This window comes from Tachysurus vachellii, chromosome 20 (genome assembly GCF_030014155.1).
Source record: "Tachysurus vachellii isolate PV-2020 chromosome 20, HZAU_Pvac_v1, whole genome shotgun sequence".
Lineage (NCBI taxonomy): Eukaryota > Metazoa > Chordata > Actinopteri > Siluriformes > Bagridae > Tachysurus > Tachysurus vachellii.
In genome coordinates this window covers 867,863-890,000 of record NC_083479.1, presented here as the reverse complement: position 1 = coordinate 890,000, position 22,138 = coordinate 867,863, and the positions used below count along the sequence as shown (strand labels likewise).

The window sequence follows — 22,138 nt, the reverse complement described above, 5'->3', positions numbered from 1 at the left end:
TGCATGCAGCCATGCAGCATGTATCAAGTATCTGTGACATTATATTATTCATTACTGTGTAATAACAGTGTAATAACAGTGTAATAACAGTATAATAACAGTATAATGACTCATGAATTAAAAGTAGAGTTTTTTTTTATTTCTCTTTCCTGTAGCGCTGTGAAGAATTACACATGAGACTTGCCTTAATGAATATTTAAATGAATATGTACATTAATATGTAAATTGGGGGGTTTTATTTGAAGTCAATGCAAATAGATTCAATTATCACCTGGAATTAAATTAACTGTGGGAATAAAAAGAAATAAATTCTACAACTATTTTAGAAATTTAACAGTTTAACTGTACCTTTTGATTATATTTCACCTGTTGCTATGGTGACACCGGAGCCATTAATCTTTTCTAAAGGTTCGGATAAGGTTAAGGAAAGAAGGAGCTGCTAATTATTATAGATTTCACTCTTAATTTCCACACAAATTAAAATAATATATTCTGACTTCTTTTGGTTTCTTGGAACAATGCGTTTGTTTGTTTTTTTGTTAATCTTTAATATACACTTATATAGAAGTGTAATGATTTCTAATTGCAGTGTCTGGAGTCACTCAGTCTACAGTAGTTCCTCCCAAGGTTTCTTCCTCATGTTGTGTGACAGTCGCATCTGATACAAAGAGTCTCTGGTGAATTAGTCGATTTGCATTGGCTCCGCCCCTCATTTAGCATTCTTAGATAAAGATTTTTTTTTTTGCTCGTATGAAATAGACAATTGTTTTAACAAAGTTTTAGTTAAACAGGTGTTGTACTGAAGAATGTTCAGTACAGCATTTGTTTTTACAAGTTTTAAGCGTCTCTGTTTGGGAAGCCAGGAAGTCTTAATTATCTAATAACTGGCTGAAGAACCCTTGAAGAATGTACTATGTGTTTATTTTTAATGGTTCTCGTCTCAGGTCTGTTCCAAAGAGCTATAGCCCAGAGCGGCTCTGCCATCTCCAGCTGGTCTGTGAACTACCGCCCGTTCATGTACACCAAGATCCTGGCCAAGAAGGTGGGCTGCAGCTCCGGGGACACGGCCAACATGGTCAGCTGTCTGAGGAGGAAGAGCTTCCGAGAGCTGGTGGATCAGGACATTCAGCCTGCACGCTATCACATCGCCTTTGGGCCCGTGGTAGACGGAGACGTGGTTCCTGATGACCCCGAGATCCTCATGCAGCAGGTCTCACCACTAGCTTTACAGTACAGTTTAAACATCACCATCATTTATAGCCAAAGAGATCATTCATATTGTTACTCATGACATTTTAACTGTAGTATTTTTATTTGCTAACTGGTTGCTATGGCAATAAGGGAGAGACAGGAACTACATGTTTCTGCTTTTACAACTGAAGCAGAAATCAGACCAAACATTCATCTGGCAGAAAAGTCAGCTTATTTAGGTGAACTTTAACCTGTGAATTTCTCTGTTTCGTATTCCAACACAAAAGGGGAAGGTGGCACTAAGGTGTCTTTGGTCATTTTTTTATACCAGGAAAATTCATTGATTAATAAAATTGCAAACCGTTTAGTGATAAAATAACTGAATGTTTATGTTGCTGTATTGAAGTGAATTTTTTCTGCTTGTACAGGGAGAGTTCCTGAACTATGACATCTTGTTGGGAGTCAATCAAGGAGAAGGGCTGAAGTTTGTGGATGATAGCGAAGGAGAGGACGGAATTTCAGCTGCTACATTTGACTACACCATATCCAACTTTGTAGACAACCTTTACGGTTACCCAAGCGGTGTGTGACGCCTAGCAGCAGATCAACATAAATATATAAACACATAAACATGCATAACAGAGTAAATAAATGACATTCTCTCACATTGTCCTATCTCAGGTTCTTATTTATTATCTCATTTCCCTCTCTCTCTCTTCCTCTGTCTTTCAAAAAAAAAAGATATCCTTCGCGAGACCATAAAGTTCATGTACACTGATTGGGCCGATCGCGATAACGGCGACATGAGGAGGAAGACGTTGCTTGCGCTCTTCACAGATCACCAGTGGGTGGCACCAGCAGTGGCCACAGCCAAGCTGCACGCTGAGTTCCAGTCTCCAGTTTACTTCTACACTTTCCACCATCACTGCCAGATGGAGGGCAGACCGGAGTGGGCCGACGCCGCACATGGAGATGAGATTCCCTATGTCTTTGGAGTGCCCATGGTGGGCGCCACAGACCTCTTTCCCTGCAACTTCTCCAAAAATGACGTGATGCTTAGCGCCGTCGTCATGACCTACTGGACCAACTTTGCTAAAACTGGGTCAGTTCATCGTGTAGTTTGGTTAACTGAGCTTTGTGGGCAAAATACCAACTCATTCAACTATGTTAAATACAATCGAATATTTTCAAACCCGATATTTAACAGTCTCGTTAAATATAGTAAAATATTTTCAAACACCAGCAGGGTACAGGGTAATTACATGACCTCACTAGACCACAGGGTAGTACAGACCTGAGGAACGCAACCATGGTCAGGAAGACTGAGGATTGAAGGAACCCAGCTGCAGAGTGGAGACGGACCAGGGCTAGAGACAAGAACTGAGAGGGACCAGGGCTAGGGACAGGGACTGAGAGGGACCAGGGCTAGAGACAGGGACTGAGCGGGACCAGGGCTAGAGACAAGAACTGAGAGGGACCAAGGCTAGAGACAGGGACTGAGATGGACCAGGGCTAGAGACAGGGACTGAGATGGACCAGGGCTAGAGACAGGGACTGAGATGGACCAGGGCTAGAGACAGGGACTGAGAGGGACCAGGGCTAGAGACAGGGACTGAGAGGGACCAGGGCTAGAGACAGGGACTGAGATGGACCAGGGCTAGAGACAGGGACTGAGAAGGACCAGGGCTAGAGACAGGGACTGAGAGGGACCAGGGCTAGAGACAGGGACTGAGAGGGACCAGGGCTAGAGACAGGGTTGATAGTTAAGGGGCTGATTTGGGGCAGAAACTGGGAAATTAACTGCAACATGAGTCAAGATATGGATCAGTGCATGAAACAGACAGACAGTCTTGAGACAGGGACTGGGGAAAAAGATAAAAATGTAAGGTTTGGTCCATACAGTACCTGTACTTGTAAACAGGGACTTGGACTGAATTACACACCACAGCATGGACTAGGATTTGATCAGTGATTTGGACTCTTAAACCGTACTGTAGCTCATTTTGATTTAATAGAAAAATCTCTTAACTTTCAGTATCATTTGGGTTGTTGAATGTAAAGTGTATTACAGAGTCATTGCATGCTATCTCACGGGCTTCCAAATGTTTATTTCATTTCCTTTTTTTCTGGTTCTTTTAGTGACCCAAACATCCCAGTTCCCCAGGATACCAAGTTTATACACACAAAGCCAAACCGCTTCGAGGAGGTCGTGTGGACTAAATTCAGCTCTAAGGACAAGCAGTACCTTCACATTGGCCTGAAGCCACGTGTAAGAGACAACTACCGTGCCAACAAGGTGGCCTTCTGGCTTGAGCTGGTGCCACATTTGCACACTCTACATGAGGAGATGATCGGGTCAGTTGTCTCGAATTAAAAACTGTAGAATCCTTTAATGATCAAGTACATAAGACTTCCAATGGAATAAAAGATATTAGATTGTAAAAGAAAGATGTTATACTAACCATATTTTTATTAACAGCTCTTCTGGTGCAACCCGTTTACCACCATCTGGTGACATCCCCCACAGACCCGGACGGAAAAATCCAGTGCTGAATCCGAATCATCCTGGTACACGCCAACCCTCGGTTTCCTCCACATACCCACCGGATACAGAAATGGATCCGGAAGGTTCGGAGCGCCCGCGCCTGTCTCCTTTCCCCGAGGCAGCACGCGACTACTCAACAGAGCTGAGTGTAACAGTGGCAGTGGGTGCATCTCTGCTATTCCTGAACGTCCTGGCGTTTGCGGCACTCTACTACAAACGTGACAAACGCCACGAAATGATGCTGCTGCAACAGAGACGACGCCATCGGCGTCTCTCGCCCCAGCGTGGCACTGCTGGGGCCCCGATTCCGGCGACAGCCATCGCTGTGGGCAACGACTTGGAAGAGGAGCTCATGTCATTAAGGATGAAGCAGCAGAGGGCTGAGTTAGACCTGGAGCCTCTTCGATGCCCGCCGGATTACACACTGGCACTGAGGAGGGCACCTGATGATGTGCCACTCATGATGCCCAGCACCATTAGTGCCATGCACGCCTTCAATACATACCCCCCTGCTCCTGGCCACACCCCAAATCCAGGCCCTGCCCCTGGGTCCAGCTCTAGCTCTGTGCATACCAACAATGCTTTGCCCCATCAGCACTCAACCACTCGTGTATAGTACAGTACCTCGCCAAGCTTTTAACACACCTAAGGACTAGCTGCACCAGGAACGGTGCTCTGCAGAGGTAATACGTTTTGTCCAGTTTGGGAACGTAAAGGTCCAGTCCTGGAGTCCTGGAGTTCTTTAGTCCGGCACAGTTTGGTGATATTCACATTCAACGGTAAATCAAACCATACTGGACTCCAGAACTTCAGGAGGAGAACTGGGAAACTGTAGCCTAGTGGTAGAAAGTCACAGTTACTGAACATAAGGTCCTTCTCAGAGATCTTGACCGGTCCAGTTGCTTTGACTTCCTCCTGCTAGACGATTTAATGACTCGGAGGACTGAAAACCTTTATAGTCATCTACAACACATTCTCTTGTCTCTTTTAACTGCTGCAGTCTTCGTTTTCTCTCTTTACGCAAAGGAACAGAGGAGGAGCCACTCAGTTGGCCATCTTGCCCTCAACCTCTTATCTACAATCTCCTGCTTTGTGTTATTTTTACCCACGCTTGCTGTGTTGCGTTTTTCTCTCCATTCCCTTTTTTTTTTTCGGTCATGTCCTTCACCTAATGCAGAACTCTGCTTTTTGAACTAAACACTTTTATAAATCGAGAGAACCTCTATGTGATACAGACGATCACGAATGTTGTGAAGACATGAATGAGAAAAAGAAAAAGATTTGAATATTTAGTTTTTACCAGCATTTCTGTGCCAAGTACTGTGATATCCATCTGATCAGACTCTGAGTCGAGAGGACAGACTTGGATCCGGAGAGCATCTGAGGACCGGAATTTAGAAGTCACTGAAAAAGTGCCAAAATCTTGTTTGCTTTTATTTTCTTCTTCTCTCGTTTTCTCTCTCTCTCTCTCTCTCTCTCTCTCTCTCTCTCTCTCTCTCTCTCTCTTTCTTTTGCTTTTGCACTGTTGCTGGTCTGGGACGAGATTTGATTCTATAAGCAGAATATCTATATTAAAGTCTAAATATAGAATAATGAAAATTTATATCTTGTTTGCTCTCGGGGAAAATTTGCATGATTTATTTTTAAAGAAAACAGACACGCGCACGAGATTCCTCTTGTTTTATTATCAGCATCCTATTCTTTCATGCTCTGTCTCTCTGTCTCTTTTTTTTATGTGTCGGCTATATTGTGCACATCATTCGGAGATTATTTTCCTTCTCTTGAGACTTAATCGGAAGCATATCAGGAAAATGGGAACTGATTACCATCATAATGAGAAAAAAGGATGTATAGATCCCTTTTAGTTCACTTATCAAAAGCTGGAAATCTCGGGACCGCTGAGCATCAAGGAAGGACTTATCGACGCTCCAGCATCCCTCCATCTCTCTCTCTCTCTTTCTCTCTCTGCCTTTGTTTATACTGTATATTCCACTACATTTACATTGAACTCGCACAATAAGGAATGAGATCCCGTTCTTTCTCTTTTTCTCTCACGTCCAGTGTTTCCTCTCATTCCTGTTTTCCCTTCGATTTCTCCACTCGTGTGCAGTCAGGGTGCTAAAGAGGCCGCACGGAACGACGAGGAATCCATCGACAATGATGTGGACGGAGGACAGAACAAACTATAAAGGACTAAAACAACAATCATGAAGGTGTGTCCTCGTTTCATCGCTCGTCTCATCGTCATCTTTCTGTTCGCGTCTCGTTTCCGGAAAACACTCAGCGGATTAATGGATGGATGGATGGATGGATGGATATAAAAATCTTGAGGGAAACAAACAAAAAAACAAACAAAAAAACAAACAAAACCTACAAACTGTACATTTTTTGAAGTTGTACTAGATGACACGGTCTTTGTAAATATTCTGTTTCGTTGTTTGGTTTTACAGGTGAACGGCCGAGCGGCTCTTGTGAGAACAGGTGCAAGTCGAGTTTCTTATTTTTCCTTGATTTACAGACCGTTTTTTCTTTCTTTCTGTCTTTCTTTCTTTCTTTCTTTCTTCAGCACGTAACGTGAACATGCTTGTCCTGAGCCTCGGAGTTAGAACTCAATGACACGACACTCAACACTTTAGCGTGAACGCTTTAATGCATCATCAGTACTCAGTACATCAGTGTACAGGAGGAGGAGTTAGAGCTAGAAGCCTGAAAAGCACAGCTGTCTTCTAAACGTCGTGGTGTAGGGTCACATGACCTCTGCAAAGTCGTTACACAGGGTCACATGACCTCCGCAAAGTCATTACACAGGGTCACATGACCTCTGCAAAGTCATTACACAGGGTCACATGACCTCCGCAAAGTCATTACACAGGGTCACATGACCTCCGCAAAGTCGTTACACAGGGTCACATGACCTCCGCAAAGTCGTTACACAGGGTCACATGACCTCCGCAAAGTTGTTACACAGGGTCACATGACCTCCGCAAAGTTGTTACACAGGGTCACATGACCTCCGCAAAGTCGTCACACAGGGTCACATGACCTCCGCAGCACGTAATTCTCTTCACCGCCGAAAAAAAAAAAACAGACGAATGTCATAACGTTACATCACTGTCTCCTCTTAAGTCTTTTATTTCTTTCTTCCTTTCTTTCTCTTCTTTCATCACTTCTCTCCAGATCAACACATTAAAACATTTTTTTCAAAATAGAACTTTTATCTTTCTTACTATCTTCTCCGCCTTTGTTTTTGTGTGTGTCTGTGTGCGTGTGTGTATCTGTGTGTGTGTGGGTGTGTGTGTGTTGATCAATGTAACCCGACTGTGTGATGATTTATATTAAACTCTAAAGAGCGGTGAAGTCGCTGCGTCTCGTATCGAACCTTGAAGGTAATGATGATATTTTGAAGCGTCCACGTTTAAACTCTTGTATTTAAAACCGAATTGCGATTCTTGATCATCGTCCGTTTGCTTTGATCACATGACACTGTGGCCGTGTGGTCCTGACTCGAACCTGTTACGGTTTAAGTTAATGGAGACCCGAAGCCTCTCTCTGCCTGCTAGATTTCAGAAATAGAGAATTTAAACTGTCCATATTTTTGTACAGAGGGGCTGAGAGGCAGCGGACAGACTCGTAAAGCACACTGTCACCAGGTCTCACGGTGATCCTCTGGTCTGTGTGTGTGTGTGTGTGTGTGTGAGTGTGAGTGTGTGTGTGTGTGTGTGTGTGTTATGGGGGAGGGGGGGGTGATGGGGTAGAGATATATTACAGATATTTACTAAGTGCACCTGCTCTAATATTAACGCTGGGTTGCCAAATATACACCTGCACCTGTTGCTTATCATTTTGTTCAGTCGCAGCGACTCGGGATGAGAGTAACGTGTTTGGGGGATAAACGGAGTTCCTATTTCTATTTCATATAAAGGCTATTACACACTGTATGTTGTGTATATGAACTGGAGAACATTAAAAAGACGTTATAAAACACACAAGTGTCTCTGAGTCCTTACACGTCCATTAATAATCATCTACATGATCTTCTCCACAGCTAGACTGCATTTAATACCGTGTTGTGATGATTGTAATACCGGCTTCGTCCGGTAGAGGGCGGTGTCTCTGTCTTGCATGATGTAACACTATTTTATCCTTTTTTTGTTGTTTAGTTTTCTCTCCTCTATCATTATTGTTCTTTTCCTTCTAAATTTCCTCTATATCAGCTCAATAGTTCTTGTTTATTTGTACATTTATTTGCTAAATGACTTCATTTGAAAGATATTTTAAGCATTTTCCCATTGAACCGTGTTTGTGTGAGCGAAGTTTAATCTGCTTTAAAAACATAGAATTTTTCCAGACACTGTAAAATACCTTCAGTATAATTTCATTTGATTTCAGAAGCATTTTCATGGCACTAAGTTGGCTGTCGTTTGTGTTTTTCCTGTAACACATTGTGATGAAGTGATGAAGCCATTCTGACCCCTTGAAAAAAAACAACAACTAAATGCATATGTTTCCTTTATTCTAAATGTTGTGATGATTTACACACACTGCAGGTTTTGCAGTTGCATTACAAGGTTGATTGACTACTTCTATAGAATTAAGTATGTTTATTTGCCGTTTAAATAAACCTCCGAAGGCCTCAAAATATCCTACATCCTGTTGAAGGGTCCAGTAAGGTCCAACACCAGCTTCCTTGATTTATCGACGTTTCCTCGGCTGATCGGTTATTAAAAACAACACTGAGCTAGATTTATATATCATTCAGTAAGAAATCTCACCCTAGAGCTTTATACTGTACAAATACGACCTACAATACCACGTGTCATTCACCATTTACAGATTACTTAGTTATTTTACTGATTTTACTCAAATCTGTCGTTTACTGTTAATATCTTAATTAATAATTTATTATTTTAAGAGAATATTATTTTATTCTCTTATTTTTTAAGAGATCAATATGAATCATTTCAGTACTATCAATTCATATACATGATGTTAATGTGCTAATGCTTTACTTTATGTAGTATTGCACTGATGTAGGCGTTAATTGGCTTAATGAATCAGGGAAAGAGATTCAACTGAAATTCATTCATTCATTACATTGATCATAGAAGACTGTGATGAGAAACAACACAACCTGTCTAGCCATGAGTGTGAAGTTAATGGAAGCATTTTGATCATAAAATGAGATCTGTGGATATATTTATAAATCACCACAAACTATTTCCACCTTCTGCAACTTCTGTTTCCCCCCCCCCAACAAAGGCAAGTGGTTTGTACCCCAGGACGCCATGCTAACCACCGGTTTGTCCCAACATACACTACGCACGGCCGAATCCCAAATTGCTTCCCAATGTCCATGAAGTGCACTACACTTGGTGCTAGTGGCTATTTCTGTAACGCCCTATGTAGAGCATAGTTATAGGTAGTAAGCAGGAATTTGGGAGACAGCCTAAATGAGCCAGGAACGTGTTCGCTGATTGGCTGAACCGTGGCACGTGATCCGCGTTGAACAGCCATTTTTGTAAAACACAAACAAGACGAGACAGAAAAACGGCGAGCGTAGCACCATAAAGAAAAGTAAATATTCACTTAATTATCGTGTTCGTAGAAGGTAGCTGCAGAAATTATATATATTTAAGTCGATTTTTTCAATTACTGCGATGCACGCGCTTGCAAAAGGAATAAAGTCGTAGATAAGTGAACGTAAAGGCGTTAGCTTGCTCGGCTAGCATGCTAACGGGCGCTTGCTAGCTAGCAGCCTCCTGTTTTGTTCGTTTTGCTGAAGGAAAAAGGTGAGAAAAGCACGTTTATTTGTCAGGATTATTCACGCAGAGATGTTTGATCGAGCCACAGACTTGCACACGTTCGCTGAACGTTTGTAAAAACACGACTAAAAACGTTGACAATAGTGTTAAGGTGTAAAGGCCTTGAGTCGATCCTCGGGGTAAAGTTTAAGAAGCGGCCGGCACAGGGTGATGCAGGTCATTGAGGGGTGGTGCTACACTCCGCCCCCTCGTTCACGTCTCACTTGTTTATTTAGAATTTTGGGTTATTTCCTCAGTGGCGGTTAATAAACACTGAACACGGCTAAATTAACACCTTTCACACTTTAGCTGATAACCGCTATAACATTTCTTCACGTTTTTTTTTTTGTAAACGCTGATATTCTTCCGGGCTGTATCCCTAACGGCGGCGTTGTTTGTAACCTAGTGCACTAGAAAGGGAGCGCGTTTATACACTATGTAGGGCACCTACGCAGGAAGTTCACCGCGATTTGGGACCGAGCCCAGTACATTTTACAGTGTACAGTCGAAAAGTCTGAAAATTGACAATAAATATGAGTTCAATAAATGAAAGTAATGTTAAGTTATAAAGTAAATCACAGTCCACTGGTCACTTGGATTATATTTTATCTTAAGCATGCGCTAGCAAGGTTGATTTAATAATTTAGTGTTATTTATAGAAACACGGTTGTGTTTGTGATGTAGTTTACATGTCTGAGGTTTATTATAATGTTCCATACAGAAGTCTGTAACCAGGTGTAAAATAATCAACACGTTCACGTTATTCGGTGTTTTTCTGTCTTTAAGCGTGTAATGTGTACAAATAATTATAGTTCACTCGGTACATAAAGTACAGTACACACACACACACACACACACACACACACTGGTGACCACTGTACACTTAAGTTGTTGTCTTTTTTCCTCCCTGCAGGTCAAACGAGACAGAAAGTCTGGAGTCTGGAGAAAGTGATCGTATGAAACACAACTAAACTGCCCCGAAACACTCGCTCATATCCACCTCCACTTACAGTGTGTGTTTGTAAAGCAGAACTTTGGCCATTTTTTTCCCCCTTTTTCCTTCGAGCTCTTCTATTCAGTGTTTGGCAGCTATCAGTTGACTGATCTAGAGCTCAGAGTAGCATCAAACGCACACACCAACATACAGCGTCATACAGCCGCATACACACACACAGCATCATAGAGCATCATACAGCAACACTGCTCCTGTGAAAGGTAAGCGATCTACAACCAGATCATCTTCCTGTGACACACACAATCCCATCAGTCAGCTTGTCTCTTTAGTTTTAGAGGCTAACGCAGCTCACAGGTCATATTTTAAAACTTCACGATAAAACTACAGACTACACGTACACACGTCTGAGCAAAAGTTTTACTATTCCGAAAAATATATATTTAATACCGACGAAAGCCGTGTAGTGTTCAGAAAGCACGGACACGTCTGGTGAAGGAGGTGGTAGCAGAAGGTCGTCAGATTGAGCCCCAGTACCACCAAGTTCCTTAAGCCTCAGATGTACAACATGAGACGGCACTAAAGTGACCACTGAGTGCTGTGAATGTAATTATGGAAAAAGGTTTGTGTCACGTTCTGAGTGCTTACTGACATTTTGTGGTTTACACGTCAACACGTCACTGGTGCAGATGCTCACAGATGCTCAAAAGACTGAATATACCTAGAAATACCAAACAATTGTCAATATTACATCATACATCTATTTTTCTCTTTGTTTGAAAGAGTTTTTGCCGCATTAGGAAGTTGAGCTGTTGTAATTGTAATAAACACTTCTGCTTTCACACATCACTCAGATGCTGATCTGTTTCGAAGGGTTTTGTGTGTAAATGAGGTGTTAATCCTCACGTAAACACTTTGTTTTTCATGTCAGCAGAACATTCGAGCCCCAAGGACGAGGAGAACATGACTGCTGAGACACTTAACTTTGGTCCAGAATGGTAATCCTTCTCTCTCTCTCTCTCTCTCTCTCTCTCTCTCTCTCTCTCTCTCTCTCGCTCCCCCCTCCTCGCTCTCTCTCCATGTTAGCTGTGTGTGTTTTACTTCCCCATCCTATGAGGAACCAGATGTTTCCTGAAGGTTGGCGCTGTGTTTTGAGTTAGTTTAGAGGAGTGATTAATTATCGGCGCACGTGTGTGTGGCTCATGTTGGTTAATGACATGTATTATGATGCCGCTAAAGATATTTATTCACAAACCGCACTTTGGCTTTTATCGTGTTATGTTATATATTTTATTTTGTGTGATAAACATTAGATCTAAAACAACAATCTGTGTGTGTGTGTGTGTGTGTGTGTGTGTGTGTCCTCTCCACAGGCTCCGTGCACTATCCAGAGGAGGGAGCATCACGTCTCCTCCTCCTTCCCCAGCAATGCCAAAGTCCAAGCTGGCCGAGTACCGCTACGGCTGCGAGGAGATGTTAGCACTTTATGTCAAAGATAACAAGGTGAGAGAGAGATAGGGGATGACCGTGACACTCTGGGCTATGTTCACTGTCAGCTCACTCCGTGTGTGTGTGTGTGTGTGTGTGTGTGTAGGTCCCAGAGGACATGCAGGATAAGGAGTTTGCTGCCATCCTGCAGGATGAGCCACAGCAGCCCCTGGCTCTGGTGCCTCTGACTGAGGAGGAGCAGGTTAGTGCACAAACCCTGAGCAGTCGTTTCCTCCCAAACACAAGTGCACTCGCTCTATTTCTATCTTTATTTGTTTATCCACAGAGAAACTTCTCCATGTCGGTGAACAGTGTGGCCGTGCTGAGGCTCATGGGTAAAGGGGGCGGGGCTGCCCCGGTGGGCGTATCCCGAAGCAGAGGGACTGCTAGAGGAGGACGAGGTGCGTCTCTCTCTTGCTCTTTCTAACACACACACACACACACACACACACACACACAAGCATGTGAGCATGAAGAATGTCACACAAGCCGCGTTCCTTTTTTGTTAGGGAGGGGAAGAGGAGAAGGAGGGTTCTACCAAAGAGGAGCGGAGGAGGAGGTGGGATTCGGGCGCAGCCGAGAGGTGCACCGCAGCCAAAGCTGGGACGACAGGTGTGTTATTTACTATTATAATAGGAGTGTTTCCACGGTTACAGTGTGAGTAATGAGAGCTTCAGAAGGGTTCGGTGTCCTATATGTAGGGCTGTTTCTTCTAAATGCAGAATAAAACCCTCCAACATCCTTTTTCTCTGTGGTGATTCCTGTCCCCTCCTGTTTCAGAGGCGAGCGCCGTTTCGAGAAGCCGCCGAGACGAGAGGGGGGACGCGGAGGCTTCGAGGACGCAGGGACGGGACGGAAGGATTACACCCGCTCCGACAGCGATAACTGGCGCACACTCCGTGAGGAGCAGGACGAGGAGGAAGGAGGTGTTGTAGGAGAAGCAGGCGGGAGCTGGAGGGTGGCTGGGACACGGCGTGATGGTACACACACACACACACACACACACACACGCACGCGCTTTAATATGTGGTCGTGTTTAGTTACTGACGACTTCTTTACTCTCACTTTGTTTCTCAGACGGAGGCCCGCGCTCAGCCGGGTGGAGAGACCACGTTAACGGAGACGGGCGACGCAGAAAGTTCGACTTTGATTTCCGGGAAGGTGACGTGGTCCGGCGGAGGTCAGGGAGCGAGGGAGGAGAGGAGGAGAGAGACGGGCTGCCAGAGTGGTGCACTGACGAAGAGGAGGGTGAGATGGGCACCTTCGATTCGTCTGGAGCGTTCATGTGCGTTAAGGTGAGGCAGAGTTTGATGTACAGGTGTGTGATGTTGGGGGCGTGGCATGTTAATCTGTTAGCTTTTAGCTTAGTTTGGGGTGATGTTTTCTTTGGAAAGCCTCAGAAACACTGCGAGGTTAGAGGGACGTCTCTGAGTGACGGCTGCAGCAAGTTTATGAATTATTTGATTTTCTCTTTAGAAGAGCTCGAGAGACGCCATCCCTGAAGACCAGGAGCTGGAGTTCGAGGCTCTGGAGGAGGAAGACGAGATCGAGCGAGAGAGGAAGGACGACTCTGTTGATAAAGGTAACTGAAGACGTGTAGCGGTGTGTTGTGTATACGAGTAGATGGGGAGGATGTTTCACACTCGTTCCTCAACCTGTCCTTTCCAGTAGAGGACGTCGAAGCGTCTGGTGCGTTCGATGACGGAGAGATAAAAGCTACTGCTTCTCCTCCTCCTCCTCCTCCTCCTTCCTCCATTTCCATCTGCGCTCTCAACTCAGAACAGGAACCACACCCACCTTGTGTTGCTCCACCCACAAAGTTTAGCCTCCAGATGAACGAAGGTATTTACATGAATACAGTCGCTTTAATGAACATCTGCAGTCATAAAGGTTCCTAATTTAACCAAATTTTACATTTTATATCCTACAAGTTTGTTCACATGATGGCTGTTTAAACGTAGTCCAACTTTAGATTTAAACCCAAATAATAAATCGCTTCACTTCACCTCCGTCTGTCAGTCAGCGAGGGCTCTTAAACATGAGGGATGTGTTTCAGAAGCAGCTCCAGTAGGGGGCAGCACTCAGCTGAGTCGGAGCTCTCCTCCTGCCCGGACTGCCTCCCCTCCCATCACCCCCGCTGACATCCTGCCTCCAGGAGGCGACACTGAGGAGGAGGACGGCATGACGCACATGCAGCAGGTGTGTGTGTTATAAAAACAGTAGATTAAAGCGTTTGTTTTCCTGAGAAATGATTTAATCACATCAGCTAAAAACATTAACTTGCTATTTTGTAGTATGTCTCTATTTTAATATAACATTCTGTCGCTCGTTAGCGTTAGGTTTTTTTTTATTAACATAATTGTAGTTGGAGTTTAGTTTGCGTGAAACCTCAGAATGGTACCTAAGGCCGTTAAAGTCACTGCTGTCGTGTGCAGGAGGCGGAGAAGATGGTGGCGTCTCTTCAGGACACGTCTCTGGAGGAAGAGCGTTTTACACAGGCGTTGCAGGAGAGCCATGGAGTTGCTGTCACTCGCACACACACACTCCCCACCACACACACACACTCCCACCCCAACACACACACCCTGCCTCACTCCGCCGGCGCCCTGCCGCTCACCCACGAGTCGGCCATGAAGTGGTTCTACAAAGACCCTCAAGGAGAGATCCAAGGTATGGAACTTTCATTTAATTTTAATGTTTTATCGTATTATCAATGATAGTGTTTCTCACTGTGTGTGTGTGTGTGTGTGTGTGTGTGTGTGTGTGTGTGTGTGTGTACCCCCTCCCTCAGGCCCGTTCAGTCCGGTGGAGATGTGCGAGTGGTTCCAGGCTGGTTATTTCCTAATGACTCTGCTGGTGAAGAGAGGCTGTGATGAAGGTTTCCAACCTCTGGGGGACGTCATAAAGATGTGGGGACGTGTGCCTTTCTCTCCGGGACCCTCACCTCCTCCCCTACTGGTGAGGGCAACAAACACACAAACGTAGGGATCATTATGAAAATGTGGAATGTTGTAGGTTCTAGTAATAAGTTTGTGTGTGTGTGTGTGTAGGGTAACATGGATCAGGAGATGTTGAAGAAGCAGTTGGAGCAAGCAGCCACAGCAGCTCTCTACCAGCAGCTCCAAATCAGATTTCAACATATAAACAGGTACCTGCATGCGCACACACACACACACAGTCTCTCTCTCTCTCTCTCTCTCTCTCTCTCTCTCTCTCTCTGCTTAACGCTGCCTGTGTGTGTCAGGTGTGGTGAGACAGGAATGATGCCTGCTATGAACCGATCCGTGCCAGAAGCCTGGGACATTCATACCTCATCCTCACAGACGCCAGGTGAGGTTCATTCAGCTTTATACACACTCAACACCCGCCATCCTCCAACAACACCGCTAGACACACACACACTTCTGTTAGGAACACTTTCTTCAGAACATTTCATTTAGGAACAGTTCATGTGTTAGACCACATGCACACAGTAACCACATGTAGACTGATAATTAGCGTTAAAGCTGACACCATGACCATACTGATGTCCTCGTTAGTGTTCTGCTCATCACACTCTCCGTGTCCTGCAGGTGCTGAGGTCGGTCTGTGGGATTTGAACTCACCTCAGGGTCCAACTCTCGAGCAGCTGCAGAAAGTAAGACTTAAGGTTTAGGAGTCACCTCTCTGTTTATATCCATGCCTAGGTGTGACATTTGTATTGATTTATTTAATTTAAAAATGTGTGTGTGTGTGTGTGTGTGTGTGTCAGCTCCAGCAGGAGAGGCGTGAAGCTGAACTCAGGGTGAAGAGGGAGGATGAGGAGCGAAAGCGTCGAGAAGAGAAGAGAAGGCAGCAGGAGGAGCAGAAGAGGAGAGAGGAGGAGGAGATGTACAGGCGCAAACGTGAGCAGGTACAGAGACTCACTTATCACTCGTGCACTGAGAACCAGCTCGCACAAACGGATACTGAAGTGTGTGTGTCTGTGTGTGTGTGCAGCAGTGTCGTCAGCAGGAGCTTCTGATGAAATTGCTTCAGCAGAGTCAGCAGCAGCGGGAGGTGCAGGGAGGTGCAGGCTGGAGCTCGGCCCAGACAGGGTCGCTCTCTCTGGGTAAAGCTCAGGGAAAGAACCTCGGCCTCCTGGAGCAGCAACAGCAGAGAGCTCAGCAGCAGAGGGTGAGACATTACTACACCTTCACATGTTCGTCATTCTGTAACCGGGCAAAATTCTGACCCAGATAATTGCCCTAGTATGAGTGGTGGTACAAAGAAGTTCTTCGGGTACTGGGGCAACCACTTTTGGGTACTGGGGCAACCACCTGGGGTACTGTGGGGTACTGGGGCAACCACCGAACACGCGAGCAACACTTTAAAAAGACCATGAATTTGTGTTAGTTGTGTAATTACTCTGCATTTACTTCAGATACTACAATTTTTTTTGCTATAGCTTAAGATTTGTTTTGTGATCATTAATTGGGGTGTGTGTGTGTGTGTGTGTGTGTGTGTAGCTGTCAGTGGGGCAGTGGAGTGACAGCTCTGTGGGAATGTGGACTGGAATGGAGGGAAAGATGAGCAGCACCAATGGCGGCGGCAGCAGCAGCATGGGCATTTGGGACGAGGCGATTAAAAACCAAGTCAACCATCGTAACATGGGCATGAAGCACAGCATGAGCAGCCCCTCATTCAGGTGAACACACACCTACACATACATAAGAGCTTTTTCTAGTAAAGTGCGCTAGCTCCCCTGCCTGTATTAAAGACTGTGTGTGTGTGTGTGTGTGTGTGTGTGTGTGTGTGTGTGTGTGTGTGTGTGTGTGTGTGTGTGTGTGTGTGTGTGTGTGTGTGTGTGTGGTAATAATGCTAGTAGTACTAGCAGCAGTGAGCAGTACATGCTGAACCGTCGGAAGCGGACAGAAGAAGAGGAGCGTCTGCTGAAGCTGTTACAGGGCATGAAGCCTCAGCAGGATGGATTCACCACGTGGTGTGAACAAATGCTGCACGCTCTCAACACCTCAGCCAACAGCTCGTCCTCCTCTGTGGATGGTAACACAGATTAACACACAGCTACTACCTCTGTGTGTGTGTGTGTACGTACACACAGCTACTACCTCTGTGTGTGTGTGTGTGTGTATGTACACACACCTTTTGTCAGTATATAAGTATTATTTTTAAAATATACAAAATAACAGTCATCACAGTCACCAGATTTAGGATTCTGCTCTGTGTGTGTTTAGTGGCCACCATCGTGGCCTATCTAAAGGAAGTGGAGTCGCCGTACGAGGTTCACGACTTCATCCGTTCGTACCTGGGCGACACGGTCGAAGCCAAAGAGTTCGCAAAGCAGTTCCTGGAGCGCCGCGCCAAGCAGAAGGCCAACCAGCAGAGACAGCAGCAGCAGGTCACTATTCATCTATTCACCTGTGTGACGTTTAACTCTAACTCACCTGTGTGACGTTTAACTCTAACGTTATTACTGTGTGTATCTGTCTACAGCTGTGTAAGGAGATCGCAGGACTGAATATGAACTTCCCCTTACAGGTAACAGAGCAGTTTTGGGTCAAAACAGCAAACATTCAGTGTTTTACACTTTTCCAGGCTTTCATGTTTACAGAAACGGCCTGTTTTTCTAACACCGGCGTCTGATCGTTTGCAGTCTGTGTTCCAGACGAGCCACATTAGTAAAAGTGGCAGCATGTACGACAGTCAGGGAGGGAAAATGAAGAAGAAACCCAGCCTGATGCTCCACTCTGATCCCAGCATCCTTGGTGAGTGCAACACACACACACACACACACACACACGTCTTCTTTTTAATCACCTAGTAATAAATCAAAACCTTATTTGCTCTACGTATAAAGAAAATAGAAGAACCGTATTTGTATTTTTTCAGTCTATTATGCAAATTAGACAAATAGACGACACCGGAGGTTGAAGCCCTCGTACCTTTAGGCCCTTTATACCGTTTTTTGTAAGACGTACGAACTGTTTTTGCTGGACGAAGGTCGAGTCGTGTCTCTGACTCACCGTCGGAACTTTTCACCGCGCCGAGATGTTAGAACGAATCCGTCGCGTACATTCGTCTGATCTACTGTTTAAATAAATCATCAAGGCAACAGAATAGAGTCATAATCTACACAAACCTCACTTCATGAACACATCTCAGGGTTTCTGTGTCTCCTCGTTGTGTTAGTACAACAGTGCACGTGCGCACACACACACACACACACACACACACTTCTTTCACACAGCAGAGAATAGTCACATGATCTTGCAGGACATTTATCATCATTTCGACATAAATAGTAAATTAATGTAAGAGACGTGCGTGTGTGTGTGTGTGTGTGTGCAGGTTACTCGTTTCTGGGCTCGAGCGAGCGGATGATGCTGGGAGAGATGGAGGCGGTGGAGGATTACTGACCCAGCAGAACCTTACTTGAGTCTACCTGAGGCCTTAAACCTGGAACAAACTAGCAGACGAATGTGCACCGCTCCCTCCCTCACTCTCTCTCTCTCACCCACTCTCTCGTTATGTCTCTCGTCCAGACGAGGACAGAGAGTGGATCAGAGGTACGGTGTGTGTGTGTGTGTGTGTGTGTAGGGAGCTCTCACACCTCTTTGTCTAAGCACCTTAACTAAGCTATTGCACTTTATTACCAGAGTTTCAATATTTGAAATTGAGTTGTTTTTTTTTTTTGTTTTTTTTTTTGTTTTGTTTTGTTTTTTTTAAACAATGCGAAAATGTGTGAATATATTGTTACATATATTATGTGTAGAACTGTTTTGTATACAAAAGTGTGTGTGTGTGTGTTTAAGTACGTTTATGACGGGAGTGAGAACGCATTCTCTAAAGACAAACACTGTCGTATTATTTTTTTTTTTTGTTGTTGTTTTCATATGAAAGCTATAAAATTGAAAAACTTGAACATTTGCACTTGTTTAAGAAAAACGAAAAAGGTTTAAAAAAAAAAAACTAAAAAAACAAAACAAACACAAAGTTAGATGAGTGATTATTTTTCAGATTGTGTGAGCGATTTAAAGAAAAGTCTGCACAAAGAACTTTATTACCGAGCGATATAAAGGAAACGCCATGTTTTTATTTTGTTCAAGAGAAATTTTTATATTTCGTCAAAGTGTGCGCGTGTGTGTGTTAACTCACTTTCACTTGTACATAGGTTCTTAAAGAGACAGAAAAGGTGTGTGTGTGTGTGCGCTCTCCTGCCTGCGTCCCGTCTGTGGTGCTGTATTGCCTTTTTTTCCCTTTTTTATTTTGGAGGACATTTGAGTGTTAGGTCTCGTTCCAACCCTGTTTTTAACCCCCTGCTGTCGCCATCTTAAGCACTACGTCGGCCCGAGCGACAGAGCAGAGTTCACACTCGTTCTGTATCTGTGAGCGGTGGCTGGATCTTATTCTGTCTCCTACTGGCCAATCTTCCTAAACAGCAGGTTAAGTGGTGATGTTCAGGTTGGAACGGACCCCGCGTTCCTCTGTTAGCTAGTGTGAATGAGCACGCAACTCTTTAGCTGTTATTGCCCTGTGGAGTGACGGAGTGACGGAGTGACAGAGTGCGCACTCGGAGTGAGACGACGAGACGTGTTTATAGTGTAGCTCTTCTGTTCTCCTCAAAACACCATGAAACTGTGGAACATTATTTCTCTCTATTTTGGAGGACCATATGTGAACTAATTGCCTTGTGTGTGTGTGTGTGTGTGTGTGTGTGTGTGTGTGTGTGTGTGTGAGAGCGACAACTTTAATTTTCATTGCTGTTTAAGATAAAAAAAAAGTATGACGGATTTATTTTTTTATTGTTGCATACAAAGTATTTGAGACTTCTGTGATCTGATTTGGAGCACTTTCAAGGCTGCTACCTTATTGTTGTCATATAGATTTGTTTTATTTCATTTCAACTGTTTTTTTTGTTCTGTTGTGTTTTGTTTTTTTTTTTTGCAACCTTGGGAAGTTTATTACAAATGAATGTATTGCTAAAATGTGTAACGGAGCGTCACGACGAGCCCGGCGTCGTCACTCACTTCAAAGTCTGACGGGCTTTTGACCAGAAAATCCGACATTTTCGACATTTCAGGAAATGTCCTGTCGTTCTTCCAGAACTTTCTCCAGCAGTGAACCTCGGGCCAATCAGAGCCAAGGACGTGCACCGTGTAGCAGTAGAAGACTTTTCTTTATTTTTTGTTTTATTTTGTGGGGACATTCAAGAAGTGTTTGCGCTCAAACCCCCTTTCTTTATTTTCTGCCTAATCTTCAGTGAAGACAGAGACTTTTGAAGTCTGGGCTGAAAATTATTATTATTATTATCGGTACTTGATCTAGAGGAATTCTGGAGTATATTTTTTACAAAAGAAGAAGAAAAACAAGACGTGTAAGTAGCAGCAATAAGGACATGTTATGTGAACACGTGTGAGGACGCGGGTTCTCCTGGAGACGTGGACTCGAGTCTCGTACTGCATCCTGGATGGAAAAAAAGAAAAAAAAGCCCTTCAGTGTCACTTGACCCGTGCGTTTGGTGGACTGGAGTCTCATACACAGGTAAAAGATTTGGAGACGTGGTCATGCATGTGCTACTGACTCCTCCGAGTGGACTCGGGTCTCCTGCCGTGTTGCGGACAAACGAACTCTTTGTCGCATGAAGGAAAATCCAACACGGTCGACGAAACAGTCGGCTTTAACTGAATGTTTCACAGAAAACTCCCCAGCAGATCGGCTTCTAGAGGACGCTAGGGCGTTAAACGCTCGGGTTCGGATAGAAACCCTGCAGAGAGAGAGAAAGAGAGAGAGACTGCTGCAGGTCCTCAAGGAAGAGGAACGAGTGAAACCAGCAAGTTTCAGCGTGAGGAAGGTAAAACATCAGCTTCTCTTTATTACAGACGATGTTTATTATTCTTTAGTGTGTGACCACGTGAGCGAGTCCTGATCAGACTTCTCTTTGTTTTATCGACAGTTCCTGCGAAGCCTGGATCCTGCTGGAAGGAAGACGTCCCGATCCGTCTGAGGCTCCCGGCCCGCTGAACTCAAACCTCTCGCCTTCTCGCACACTTCCTTTCTGTGTTTTTAAGGCATGTGCCGACGATCTGTTAGTGAATACGTCACGATACGCCGCATCCACGGGACGTTAGCCGAGACACTGGTAAACAAACACGACCGCGCGCTAGAAGAGCGGCTGCCGCGCAAAGAGGAAGTCGAGGTCGGTTTACGACGACCAATCAGAACAAACTAGTACTTTTTTTTTTTTTTTTGCAAAATCCAAAATCTCAATCATCCATATAAAAATGGTTTATCGGCACGTGCCAACTATTTCTCCTTCTTTCCCCTTCTACGTTTCCTTTTATTTTCATTTTCCTCTTTTTGGTCATTTGATCTAAAAGGGCGGAGCTTAAGTTGAACTCTATCATGACATCACCGGAATATTTTAGCTTGCGAACAAAATTAGCAGCGGATTTTTAACGCGCTGTGTGAGGTGAAGCCAATGCTATCAGAGATCATCAGCGTTGCGCTCACGTAGCTAAGCTAGTCGACCTGAGCGACACTGTAAACGTATGGCCTGATGGAATTTCACCTTAAGCTCCGCCCATTTTGTGTATATAAAGTACATTTTCAATTTGAAAAATGTCCCCCCTTTTTTTTTTTATTGCCATGCCTTAAACTGTACAGTGGGCAATTTTCTTAACTTGCTAGCTCACGTGAGCGTGTATCAACAATCTGGACGCAGTCGCACCCTCAGCTGTGGGACTCGGCTCTGTACATTACCGTTTCCAAGCTACGAGAGTTTTTAGGTATTATCAAAGTTTGCAGGCAGTTTTAGCAGAAAAGGACGTTTGCCCCGCGCATACTCGATCCCTCTCTCCGCCAGCGACAGACGAGTGGACACCTCGGGCACGGAGGGCGGGGCTAGTGGAGTTTACGCTTTGAGAAGAACAAACTATGTTAAACAGAAAATAAAGTTTTAAAGCTTGAAGCTGTTTCCTGTTTGGATTCTTGTAGCTTCATGTTTACTGCTTACAAACATTCACCTCTAAAAGGAACTCTGTACACTTTCAGTAGTTTTGCTGAACTGCACCTTTAAGTTTTATGTAACTGTTTAGGGACGTTTCTACTTTAATAAAACACAACTAGCTCAGCACGTTGTTTCCTCAGGCTAATAGTTGAAAGGAGGTTTAATCACATCAATAC

The 22,138-nt window shown here is 44.3% G+C and overlaps 2 protein-coding genes across 11 annotated transcripts in view; both read left to right on the top strand.

Annotated features, from left to right (window-relative positions):
* The window catches only part of nlgn2b (neuroligin 2b), a 52,650-nt gene extending 44,829 nt beyond the window's left edge, over positions 1-7,821 (top strand). The window contains exons 6-10 of the mRNA XM_060895298.1: positions 945-1,210; positions 1,620-1,773; positions 1,933-2,293; positions 3,331-3,546; positions 3,671-7,821. Coding sequence (XP_060751281.1) covers positions 945-1,210; positions 1,620-1,773; positions 1,933-2,293; positions 3,331-3,546; positions 3,671-4,352 — 1,679 coding nt within the window. The 3' untranslated portion in view covers positions 4,353-7,821. The remainder of the gene's footprint in view (positions 1-944; positions 1,211-1,619; positions 1,774-1,932; positions 2,294-3,330; positions 3,547-3,670) is intronic.
* A 1,418-nt stretch (positions 7,822-9,239) lies between these two features.
* gigyf1b (GRB10 interacting GYF protein 1b) lies at positions 9,240-21,923 on the top strand. Of its 10 annotated transcripts, XM_060895231.1 has the most exons (26): positions 9,240-9,525; positions 10,451-10,752; positions 11,421-11,487; positions 11,863-11,992; positions 12,084-12,179; positions 12,264-12,378; positions 12,487-12,589; positions 12,758-12,957; positions 13,055-13,272; positions 13,454-13,559; positions 13,646-13,819; positions 14,034-14,176; positions 14,413-14,647; positions 14,769-14,935; positions 15,028-15,125; positions 15,222-15,307; positions 15,550-15,614; positions 15,729-15,869; positions 15,956-16,132; positions 16,465-16,643; positions 16,821-16,999; positions 17,191-17,354; positions 17,450-17,494; positions 17,610-17,721; positions 18,305-20,807; positions 20,910-21,923. In XM_060895231.1, exons 3-25 carry the CDS (start codon positions 11,453-11,455, stop codon positions 18,370-18,372), a joined length of 3,036 nt encoding a protein of 1,011 aa, XP_060751214.1. In that variant the 5' UTR covers positions 9,240-9,525; positions 10,451-10,752; positions 11,421-11,452; the 3' UTR covers positions 18,373-20,807; positions 20,910-21,923. The 10 variants fall into 10 exon arrangements, with proteins under 10 accessions (XP_060751214.1, XP_060751208.1, XP_060751209.1 ...); XM_060895225.1 differs by having other exon boundaries at positions 11,424-11,487; positions 15,028-15,307; XM_060895226.1 differs by having other exon boundaries at positions 13,649-13,819; positions 15,028-15,307.
* Positions 21,924-22,138: the final 215 nt, after the last annotated feature.

Bases quoted from the DNA above. Each gene is read 5' to 3' on its own strand.
- gigyf1b (XM_060895225.1), top strand. From the start codon at position 11,453: ATGACTGCTGAGACACTTAACTTTGGTCCAGAATG. The intron at 12,958-13,054 runs GTACACACACAC...TTTGTTTCTCAG, and splicing joins GGCTGGGACACGGCGTGATG to ACGGAGGCCCGCGCTCAGCC. The intron at 14,648-14,768 runs GTATGGAACTTT...CCCCTCCCTCAG, and splicing joins CCCTCAAGGAGAGATCCAAG to GCCCGTTCAGTCCGGTGGAG.